The sequence below is a fragment of the Oryzias latipes genome, chromosome 7 (genome assembly GCF_002234675.1).
Source record: "Oryzias latipes chromosome 7, ASM223467v1".
Lineage (NCBI taxonomy): Eukaryota > Metazoa > Chordata > Actinopteri > Beloniformes > Adrianichthyidae > Oryzias > Oryzias latipes.
In genome coordinates, this window is record NC_019865.2 from 15544056 (window position 1) to 15556565 (window position 12510).

General features: G+C 39.2%; 1 protein-coding gene across 7 annotated transcripts in view; it reads left to right on the top strand.

Annotated features, from left to right (window-relative positions):
* Positions 1 to 1758: 1758 nt before the first annotated feature.
* znf512b (zinc finger protein 512B) overlaps positions 1759 to 12510 on the top strand; it is a 32497-nt gene continuing 21745 nt past the window's right edge. For 3 of the 7 annotated variants that reach the window (XM_023956662.1, XM_011477203.3, XM_011477204.3), the window contains exons 1-2: positions 1759 to 2866; positions 4678 to 4809. In XM_023956662.1, the coding sequence (XP_023812430.1) occupies positions 4680 to 4809 (130 nt within the window). In that variant the 5' untranslated portion in view covers positions 1759 to 2866; positions 4678 to 4679. Of the gene's footprint in view, positions 2867 to 4677; positions 4810 to 11561; positions 11716 to 12510 lie in introns of those variants that run through there. The other 4 variants (XM_020704717.2, XM_011477205.3, XM_011477207.3 and 1 more) reach the window with 4 other exon arrangements.

Consider the following 12510-nt stretch of genomic DNA (forward strand, 5'->3'; position numbering starts at 1 on the left):
AAACCTGGCGGGCTCATCTTTCAGGGGAGGCGACGGTCGCGGGCTTGATGAAAAAAATAAAAGTAAAAACTGCGACTGCGCCGTCATGTAGCGAATCAGCGCCCCTGGCTATAGCTGCACGCGCTCCTGCTGGAAATGTGTGAAGAAAGGGGGGGGGGGGGGGGCTGCGGGGAATCGGTTCAATTGTGGGACGCTTCCAAATTAAGTGGCTAGGTGGGGACAAGGGCGGGGGTTTGAATCTACTTCATCAAACCTTTTTATAAGTCAGTCATAAGGTGACATTCTATAACCTACACTTTAATAAAGGTATAGAAAATATATTCTGCTTTTTGGGTTAATTTTGTGTGAAATGCCCAAATAAAAAAATGGCAACACAAAACAATGCTGTCACTAAGGTGACAGTTGGTTCAGTCGACGGACTTGATGTCTTCTTCGTGACGTGAGGACATTTATGCCAAACAAACGCCAAAAACATCTAAAATATGGAGAAAAAAAGGTCAAAGCCATCTGGTGCCCAATTTAGAAAGAAAAGAAAAGAAGAAGAGGAGAAAAGAGATAAAGAAAAGGGTAAGTCCTCACAGCTTGATGCATGTCTTTTCTAAATTCTAATGCTACCTGCCCTACAACAACGTTGCCGATGAAAACTTTATTTTGGTCGATGACCAACACTGAAGTAGGCCCAAATGTTGCAAATAGCGTCATTTTTTTTTTTTTTTTTGGATTTTATTCTTAAAAATTTGCTCTGCCTTAACTTGTAACATTAGTTATGATTCATGTGTCTGTCTGCTCTGCTGTAACACAACGGTTTTGTTGGGTTTTGCTGTTGTATACTAGTTCATAATGTTAAAAAAGCTGTGATGGTTACACAGCATGCTGCTGCTGCCATAAGATGCTAATGGGGCAAATAATTTGAGATTGGTCTTAAATTTAATAATCGTTTGTGGCAGCCTAAACGTTTTCCCAATGTTTTTTTGACATTTAACTGGGGATTTAGGGGTTAATTTTGAGCCTGCATATGAAGTTTATTTTTTATTTGTTTTACAAATGTGGGATTATATTTTTAGCCAATAGAATTTCCATAAATCTGAAGGTAGTTTTAAAAATGAATATTTACCATTTACTGCAAATCTATGGGGACAAAACATAATTCAACAGGTCATAACTGAAAATTTTCCAATCAAAGGATTGAAGACGGAAAATATGAGCTAATTTTTCTTCTCTGAAGTAGAGATCGATATAGAACATGACAATTTAAATTTCCAATTCATAAATGTTTTTAAAATATTTATTTTATATTATTTATTTAATATTGATTTAATATTTCTTAGCTAACTGTATTTTTGCCATGCTTATGGTCTTTTATTTTTGTGTTCTGATAACTATTATAATGCTGTTCAGAATTCTGACATCTTTTGTATCCACTTCTTAATTTCAATGACAATATAACATGTCAGTTGACAAAGACAAACAAAGTTCTGTTGTGACTATGGGGGGGGGGGGCGCCTGGGGAGGGTCTCGCCCGGGGAGTAATTCAGGGTAGAACCGCCACTGGCTGCATCAATTGCAGCGCCATGTGATGCTAGTTGTCATTTACATCAGGGGGGTTAATGGCTGTTGACCTTGAATTTAGGAACTAAAAAATAATAATAAAATAATTACGACACTAGTCTTTGCTTATTAAAAAAGGGGGGGATACAGCTGGGATGCTTTCAGCTCAGCACGTTCAACACATTTTTGGCATTCCGGGGTTTTATTTATTTATTTTTTAAATGTGACAACAGCACCGGCCTGTGTGACAAGTAGAAAACCCAGCACAGACTCGATGAGAGTCCATTCTGGCAGCTTTTAGCTCCCATGGAGACGACATTCAGTTGCAACTCGACGCAAAACAGTTCGCGAGGGGCTGATATGAGGAATTCAAGCCCTGACCCTTTTTCTTTCGTCAGGCAAGAGCGCCGTTACGTCGGAAGAGTCGCCGGAGCCCGGCGCTGAGGCTGCGAGTCCGTCAGCCGCCGTTTGTTTTTCGCTGGAAAATCTACAACAATAACGCGAGAGCCCGCAACTCACCGCACGGCTACAGTTGCAACTGTCAAAGGTGGAGTGGATGCGCGCGTGAGCCAACACACATCGCTGTCATACTAGTGAACAGCGGCTGCCGTTGAACAAAATTCGCGAGGTAAGCAGCGGAGCGGCGAACCGCCCGAGATTTTGACGGGTCTGCATATTTTTAATTTTTTTTCCTCTTCTATTTCTTTTACTCCAACTAAACGTCGACATTACTGCACTAATTATATTTTGAGCCTCCCTTCTGCTCCGGCCAGCGCAAGGATTTTTTTTTACTCCTCCTTCGTAATAAAGTCGCCATTTTGCTTCACTGCCTATATAAACCATCCCGTATTGTATTATTTTTCCTTAAGAGTGTGGAACGCGGCAGTCTTTTCTGGCTGTTTTCGCTTTTTTTCCCCCCATGGAGTGTCTGAGGAAACACGGAGCTGGGAGAAGTGCCTCGTGGTGTACATATTAATGCAGGAAAGGAGGGGACGCTGCGCCGTGAAACTAGAAATAAGGGGGAAGTATCCAGGATTTTCTCCCATTATTTGAATTGGAAATTCGACTTCTCCTTTCTCCACAACACTCGTCGTCTGCAGAGTGGGGACACACACACAAGCAGAACAACAGTGCCCGCTTCCTCTGAGCCTCCCCGACCTCCGCGTGACCGGCCCTTGACGCTCGGCAGGTGTGATTGCCATGTAACACAGCATTGGTGGAAAAACGCCCCTGTCTCCTGACCCCCCCCCCACCCCCGTCACGTGGGTGACCCGGGGCCACTCGGCTCCTGGTGCCGGGTGACTGCTCGACTGTTCAGGTGGGTGTGGAATGCTTGGGGGAACATAGAACCGCTGTATGTGTGTGCGTGTGTGTGTGTGTGTGTGTGTTTATTCTAACAGTTTAGTAGCTAACAAGCTGCATTGCACGGTGCCACGTGCTTACAAAAGTAGTTGTTTCCAAGTTGGTACTTTGACAGCAAAATATGTGAGTAGGTAGTTATGTGTCAGCACCTTTTATCAGGTCTTTTTTTTTCTATTTATTTTTGAAATTTTATTAACAAATAAAATTCTTTTATTTTGTAAAGTTTTTCCTTACAGAACAAGTATAATTCTTTGGACAGAAAAAAACGTATCATTAGTTGTCGTTTTAACCCCAATAAAATAGTTTCCGGTCCCTACTTTTACTTTTTAGCCTATTCTTTTCACTTTTTGCTTGTGAGTATTTATGTGCTTTTTTTTGTAGGACAGAGATACTAAATTACTCACACCATCCCAGCTCAACATACAAACAGTTGAAAAAACTGTGCTTAGCTTTAGTCACAACTATTAACTTTATAGGAGAACTGGATCGAGTGAGTGTGACATCACCACTACAAAATGACTCCTGGTTCCAACGAAAGGAAGTCAATTTAGTTGCCATTTTTTCGCAATACGGATTTGACATATTGGAACCAGACAATGTCAGTAAGCAGTGATTGGTCTCGCCAATCAGGATTGAGCTTGTTGGAAATCCACACCCCTTCCACTTAAAGCGGGCTCAGGAGAATCTGTCTATCAATTTTTTCAAACATTTAACCTGAGATCACCTACTTTTATTGAGGCATCGTGTTGGTCCGTTTATAACTTGAATAACCTTTACTACAGAAAAAATATGGAAATAAAATGTGGATTAGCAAGAACACGTTATAAAAGGTAGCAGAGCAATGGTTTTTCTGACAAACATAATGACTGAGTATTAACTGTTTATTTCTCAATAGAAGTCTATGGGAGTTTGGCCTCTCCCTTAGCAGGCTCCTCCTGTTTGGAACTCAAGTAGTGAGGGGTCACTCAATCCAGTTTTCATAAACAGTCACAACTGCAACTGCATTACATAACTGACATGATAGATGAGCCATCATTTTCATACATTTATCCTTAACAGTTTGGCATGACAATGAACACTGATTGGTCCGCACAGGGATTCTTTTATAGGCTTTTGTAATTGATTTAAAAACTGGCACGACAAGACAAAAGCATATTGGATCACATTCGCTAGCGCTTAGCATAATTATCTATTGTCAGCATCCTGTCATTAGATTTTCCCATGACAATAGTGAGAATTTAACAAGAGCAGTTGGCATTCTATAGATGACGGCTGCATAACAACCCAACGGTACTGCCGGTCTGTGGGGTCCACATTTTTTGGAGCCAACAAATGAGGACAAACTCTCAGCAGAAAACATTGCTGTTGACCCGGTGACTTTATCACCTCATGCATTTAGTCATAATTAAAGAAGAAATGCTGGTTATCCCCTATCCTCCACCTCTCCGACTCACCTTTTATCTAATGGGAAAAGCATGAAGTTGGTGTGTTAGAGAGAGTATTGATTTTGAAATGAAACATGGATGGTCATTCCCTCATCACTACAGCGGATGATGTGTGCGTCTCCTTTCAAAATCCGAAATGACCAACATAAATAAAGTGCAGTACAGACAATGTTATTACAGCCTGTTGCTGTCTTATAGCACTAATAATGTTTTGACATTAAAGATAAACAGTTTAATAGGTAGAACTATTAATATTCTAAGATTGCTTTTAGATGCAAATGTCATGGTGGGTCTCCAGATTCCTTAATATATCACTTTGCAGGTATGGAAAGCCCCAGTGGCCCCAGGATTGGGAAGATGTCCTCATTAGGTCTACCAAGAAGCCGGACAAAACAGTTGGATTCCCAAGAGTTTACTAGAAACTCACCAGCACCTGAAAACAACAGCAAACATAGTAAGTAAAGCTCTGCTGCTCGAGCTGAGTTTAAACTATTGACCTGACTTTGTTTTATTGGGGTTTTGAGGTAATTCAAATGTGTATAACAATGCAAAGTGCAGAATTTTAACCCTTTGTTAATAACATCAAAACACTTGGTGCATTTAGTCCCAAACACTTTTTTCCCATCAGCAGTTTCATGTCTTTTGGAAAATTATTATTGAGGGGAATTATATTTGATAAAGAATCTATGGTTCCAGGTCTGTGGTAGTTGTACTCCTATCGCCACAGAAGGGCCTGGAAAAACTGGAAACTACAACATTTTTCCTAAGACTGCCTTGCAGCAGGAAAACCAAACAAACTAGTATTTCCAAGCTCTGACATGAGTGAAACGCCTAGCCATCTGTATGCAGATGGGAGGCTTTGGAAAGACAAAACAAGACTGGGGAAATCGTTTTCAAACCAAACAACTTGCTGATCATTATGCATTTGGTAATAGCAATCTGGCAGAGCTGGGGCTTTTTAAAAGTGACTGTTGTTTTGGAAGATAGAAACAGCCAGACAGAGCTCTGACTCTGGCTGAGGCCATTAGGGTTGTTGTCTTTCTGTGTTGTTTCCCATGTTGGCGTACACACATGTCTTTGGATGCAAAAGACTTGCACAAAAAATGAACGTATTAAAACAGAACTGAAAGTGCAACAAAATGTAGGAAGCACAGGGAGTTAAAACTCTTACAAGAATCTATACATCTGTTTATGATAATCTGCCTCATTGGCAATATGGCAGTGGCTCTTAATATGCTGTCCAATCTGGAATGTGTGCATACAGGCTGCAAGCTGATGTACTGTTTGTGTGTTCTGGGGGCTTTTTGTGAGCTGAATGTTGTTGTGTTTTCGTAGACAGTGAGTCCGTTTTAATAACAGCTCTTATGGCTCTCATGTTTTGTAGATGTTTTCTTTCACTTTAGGCTAAAATTTAAAGCATGACATTTCGCTTTTAATAAGGATGATTGTATCTCAGTGTGTGTGTGTGTGGGCGTGTGTGTGAATTGGTGTTTTAGTGTGTAAGAATAACACAGGTGAAGGAGCTGTTCTGGGTTTTTTGGTACTTTTCCGAGTAACCTCATACTATGCCTTTCCTGTGTGTGGCTTGCTTTTCGGTTTAGTCAGTTGATGAACTTGATTCATATGCAAAGTTTCTCTGGGATACTGCTGACATTATATACTGGTGGTTTTGATGTGGCCAAGTTATTACTAAAAGACTGACTCCAGAGTTATTTTGTTGCACAAGATAAGAAACGACACTGTCAAGGTATGCACTAGATTTGTCCTTTATTGTTTCACATGTAAACATTGGCAGTTTTTTAAAAGAAAGTTGTGATTATTGTTGGAAATGTGACGTTGTGGTATTTTAAGGTGTGGTTAGAGGTTAGACAAACTACAACACATCCACAAAAGATGATGCAAGACTCAAAACAAAGATTTAGAAAGTCCAATTTTGGAGATCCCAAAACACAAGGATAGGTGGCTTTTAAATGTCTTTTGTGGTTTATGATTTACTCAGTTTTTGCTGAAGCTTAGGAAAAAGAATTCATTTACTGTTGGGGTGTTGTGCTGCACTAAAAACAAACTTCAATTTGGGATATTAAGTCACATTCTGGAATTTTAGTGGCTATTAACTGTAAAGCTTTTCAATCTCATGATAAGGTGGAGGACTTTTAGGTTTAGAAAGGTCTTAGAACTGGGTTCTGCAAAAGTGCATCCATCCCACTGTTCACACCTTGAGATACCCCGAGCGCGGTTTTTGCTGCAGCTCACCGCTCCCCAAGGGGATGGGTCAAATGCGGAGAAAGAATTAACCCTTCGTGGGATAAAATACAGTGTATAAGATACACCTAGACCTCCTGCAGTTGTTGTTTAGCAGACCTTACAACTCCGTCAATGGCCATTTAGATAAAATAAAATCATGAACTAGAACTTCTACTGATAAACACTACAATTCAGTACTTTTGATTGTTTTTAGAGGGTAGTGCAAATTTTACTTTTGGGATTTTGAGTATATTTTTGTGCATGCACACAGTGTGTGTTCAGTAGAGCCTCCCATTCTGTTATTACTGACCCTCATTCCACTGCTGCCAGCTGCAGTATCTGCATAATGGCCCACATTTGAATGAGTGTTCCTCCCTTTCTTCTGACACCTCTTACTTTTTAGTTTCTTTTACATTTTCCAGTGTCACTCTTCTTGTTTCTTTTCCACATGCAAACATCTGTTTTTTCCATTAACAGGCCTCATTACAAGCTGTAGCCATACAAATTTGCATCAGTCTTCCCACCATGAATACCCTGCCAGGGTTTCAGCTTCCTTTACCACGTATAGATTGCTCAAGGGTTTGGGTTTAAATGCGATTCTGGAGCTTCTGGAGCTTAAATTTTCGGTGACGTGTCTTGTTTTGAACAAGTTGCTTCGTCCAACCTTTTATCTGGCAATGAGACAAAGCATGGAAAATGGGTGAGGAGGGAAGCTGTGTTGGTGAGTCATTGTCCATAAGGAGGACACTGCAAACTGTCTGGAGCAGGCACTGCCTGTCTAGCTCAAACACAACACAGTATGCTTTGCTGCATGAATAAGCTCTGTTTTGCTCTTGCACATGTTTACTCAATAATCAACCAAATATCTGAGATCAGTTTTGGCCAACATTACATCAATTGGTTGTTTTTATGTACTGTAGAAATCTGAGCTGTTTCATAAATTAATAAGTGTTTAATCAAGGCCATACATTTAAAATTTCCCAATTTCTTACTCAAACACAAAAAAATATTAATAGAATGTGATGTACAAATGTTTTTTCATAGCTTCCATTATCCCCAAATGCAATGATTTTCATTCATTTGCGTTCAAAGAGTGTTATTTGTTGGTTTTCCTTTTATCATTTTCTAAGAGAATTTACAAGCAACAGTCTTACTTACCGGTAAACTGTTGGTCTAAAGTTTCCTAACATCACATTGTGTGTAAGCCAAGTCTGAAACAGCTGATATAGTAGTACTGCCATAAGGTGAACTACACAGTAGATGTGGTAATCTGTAAATGCTGCAAGTTGCTTATTATGGGCTAGCAATCGAAAGGCCTGTCCTCTTCTATTTGGCTGCTTCACATGTGGTTTAGCTGGGATATCGGCTGTTTGCCAACTTCAGTTCTGTGTGTCCCTGCTCTTAGATTTTCATCTATAATTTAGGATGATCATTTAAGAGGTAAAGGTTTTTTTTTATTAGGCAATCACACGTTGGCCACTAGGTTTAAAGTTTTATGGTAAGAACGTCTACCGTTATAGGTCTGCTAAAACTCTTATAGAGTGGGACATAATTAGAAGAAAATGGAGCATAGTGAACTCTGAAGAAATTGTTCTGAAAATCATATTTTAAGTCTTAGAAGATAAATGTAATAGTAATTTTAACATTAAAAGCAAAACTAATGCCATGCTGGTATTAATGGGAGCCAAAAAGGTATTATCTTTTAAACCAATAGTGTTAATATACACTAAAATTCAAGAACCTTATCCCATAAACCATTTTCCATAACATAAGAGACAATTAATTGTTACAGTGGAAACTATTGAATTAGGACCAGCTTTGTATTGGAATCTACACATATAAAAGGCAAAAAAGGGCCACTGGAATGTTGGAACAGTAACCTACAATAGGGAGATATACTGTCCTAATCATATGGGCAGGAAACTTAGAGTTTGTAAGTTTAGCGTATGCTTTGGTTCAATACCCACTGGTATCTGCGCAGGTCAATGCTGGCTCTGGGCTAAAGCTTTGTTTTATCTATGGTCATGATTTTTTTGCCTTTTGTCTTTTCACCTTCTGTGGAGTCCATGGAGCTGCTCCAGGTGAAGGCAGGGTAAACTCTGAGCAGTATGCCACTCACAGACAGTCACACATGGACTTTTTGTGAGGTGGCAGTAATGATCACCACACCACTGGCAGGTTCAGTCCATGTCAAAAATGAAGCAAAAAGAAGTCTGGCACCATGGAACAAAATGTTCAAAAGCTTCCCATTGTTTTTTTACACCACTTTTATTCAGTTATAGACAAAAAAGCCAAAACCTTGTTTTCTGAATCAAAAGTCTAATGAAATTCAGTGCAAAACGTGCATTTCTGGAGTTGCCGTTTCAAGGAATTTGCTTAAACAGTTTTAACATTTTTTAGAGCACATCATTTAGCTTTTTTAGCTAAATGGTGTAAATGGTGACACCACAAGTTTCTACATTGAACTTTTTATCTGAAACTTCATTTCGAATTTTCATTACCTGTAAGCCATAATCCTCAAAATGCTAAGTAAAAGGCTAGAACCTTTCTGCAATGAAGAGATGTTACTTTAAAATTGAGCTTGCAAGTCAAGACAAGTATGTGCCGAAAAATTAGGTGGTCTTTAAGATTTATTATATGCCCATACATAAATAGAAAATTGTATCAATTTATCATATTTTCTTTGGTAACACTACTTTTTATGTTGAGGCTTGGCAACCATCCACAGATCATCCACCCAGCCTGTTAAATGAGCTTCTGACAATGTGATGATTGTCACACATTTTACATACTGTCAGCCTCCTGTTTTAATAAAATACAAGATGAAATAGGTATTAAAGGATACTTTAATAGGGATAACTACCATTTTCAAATTAAGAAACTAACCAATAGTACGTTGTCAAGACAATGGAGACTTTGCAGTAGTGTGTGCTAAGCTCTGAGCTTCATGTGCATCATAAAGTGCACATAAGACTGAATTTTCATACATAGTAGCTACTTTGGTGAAAGCAATTCTTACCCTTGTCTGATTTAGACAAGGGTTAGTCTAAAGCAGACTTCAGTTCATTTTCACAGCATGCCATGGTGTCAAACAACAGATTCCAGTTTCTTCATTTGCCAGAAATGCCATTAAGTCTATTTTACCTAAAAATCTTGCTTATTAAAATCCATAAAACAAATGTCGATTACTTCTATAACATGATAGTTTATGTCAACCAACTTCTGTGTAGGGCTGGGAAATTAATTGATTTATTTTTGGGAAAATTCATTCATTCATTCATTCATTCATTCATTCATTCATTCATTCATTCATTCATCTTCTACCATTTATTCCCTTTCGTGGTCACAGGGCTGCCGGAGCCTATCCCGCCACTTGTGGGCAAAGGCACCGGCCATCCTGGAGAGGTCGCCAGTCTGTCGCAGGGTTTTGGGAAAAAGCTGGTCTCTCGCACAGATGTGAAAACAGCAGCAGACAAAGAGGAGCTAATTCCCCAAGGAAGAGAAAAAAACTTCTGCTATTTGCCTCTGTGTAGCTTTAGTTTAAGCTGATGAAGCATCAGAACATGAGGATTTTTTAACAGGATCCTGAAAAAACTGGAGGATAAACCTGTTGGACCTACAGCAGCAACAGAAAGTTTGATAAAAAAGTATTGATTCTGAGACAGCGGTGTTGTTAGACACTGAAGCTACGATGCTAAATGCTATTGTGCCGTGTGTGGCCTACATGTGGTCACGGACCGGTTTAAAGTCAGACTTTATTTTCACGGAGTGGACTTTAAGACGTGGCAGATAAATGCAAAAAAAATAATTTATAAAACATTTATAAAAACTGTATTTTATAGATATAATAACAGGCACTTTGTATAAAATGTTATTAGTAATGACTTTGTAACATTGAGCTGGAAACCCCCCCCTCCGTGAGAGCACTGCATCTTTATTGTCAATGGGTAGAATCCAAAACAGTATCATGTTTTTAGGCTGTTTTTCTTATGATTTTATGTAAAGAAAGAATCACCTGGAGGTAGAATTAGAAACAAGTGTTTTTTCTGTCAATCTGTTCCCCTTTAGTAAATCTGTCCTTGTTATCTCAGCAGGTTTTAATTTGACTTTCTAGCTGGTTCAGACCACAGGTGACTGACAGAAACCTCTCTTCTCATGGGGGCTTTTTTCAGCAGGAAAACAGAAACAACTCATTTGTGATTGAAAATAAAACATTACGTTGACAGTGCGAAAACACCAACAGCAGAGAGCAAAGTTTAATTTGATATGAGTACAAGTACAAGAATTCCTTAGAAGAAGAAAAACAGATGTTTTTATATGATGGTTTCATTATGTTGTGACTTCACTTATTTTGCATTTGACATATTATCTTTTTTTTTTTTTAATAAAAGCTATAGTTTCTATATGTAAAATACTGGAATGGCAGATTTGTTGGTAGATTCTTTTTATCTACCAGCCAAGCTGGCCGGTGAGTCAAGAATGAGATTTTTTTGTCACTGGGGTTTTGACTTCAAACTTAGAGCATCAAACCAAAAGCAGCTAAATCTGTTTTAAGGCTTGTGCTGCCTTCAATGCTCTGCCAAGTGCATTCTAGTATTTATCTTTATGAGAGCTCAAGCTAACAGTAGCTCCCAAAACATCTGCTGCATTTGTTACATTTTTACAGTTTGTATTTAGTTGAATTTTGTGTTAGAGACAATTTCCAAAGAAGATGTTAAAGTAAAATAATATTTGTTAAATAGATTTCATCATTTGAAAATGTTTGTTAAAGATATTAAAGCAGAGAGAAAAAAATTGATTAAAATCGAAAATGGAATTTGTAATGAAAAAATCCGAGTTTTTCGTTTTTTGGCCAGCTCTACTTCTGTGTATGTCAACCAGTGTATATTCAAAAGAGATCAAGTTTGCCGCCTCCAGGCGGGGGCAGAAAAAAGGAGAGGGGAGTGTAGGGAGATCCAGACAGCCTTCAAGTGAGAGCCAGACTCACTGTGATCATGTTTGTCTTCTTTCAGTAAGTCAGTCTCTTGATCGATAGACTCCACTGATGCAGCGTCATTGAAACTTCTCAGGATCAGGTCTTTTGTGCGAGGTCAAATGGGCACAGCTTCAGAGCAAGGTTAGTGCATGATGAAGTAAATGAAGTCTGTGTGTGTCAGTGAAGTAGTGAACCAGAGGAAGGAAATGAAAGTGCAGAAGGTTCATATGAGGATATAAGTGTTAGGTAGGAAACAAAAATGTATGTATATGAAAATGGGGCTGCTAAACAGAAGATGCAACAAAAAAGCAATGTTGCTAAAGAGAAAAAAACCCACAATTGAATTCACACCCTGAGGGATTAGTGAGTGTAACAGTTGTGCACAAAGTGGTGTTGTGATAGTTTGTCTATTTTTTGTCTGGTCAGAAGATGAAGCCCGGATAACAGGTCCTTATTCCTCCAGGTTTGTGTCAGTCGTGACGGCTGTTTGTTTCTTATCTTTCTACGGTGCCGCAGGTCTAAAATCTGTTATGAACAAAAAGACAACGGTCTCTGTGTGAGTCTGTCAAAGAAAACAAGTGACTGTTCTGTGTGTGTGTTTGTGGGCAAAGTGTGAACCCTTGCACAAGGGTAAACAGTTGCAGGCGTACATGGGGGTTATTTGAGATCATTAGGCAGCTGTTGGCACTCATGGGTCCAGACTCTTCTGTTTGGCTTTCCCTCTTCTCATGTCTTCGCTTTTCTTTTCTTCGCTTCTCATGGTCCTCTTTGGTTGCTGTTTTCTGCACTAAGTAGAGTGTGTTGCAACTGTTGCAGACAGCTGGGAGCGAGTCACACACTGACATTAGCTGAACAGCTGTTCTGTCCCCATGAGAGAGAGTTGGGTTTGACAAAATAGACCTGCTTTGTTTTGCAACAAGACAATGAACAACGTGA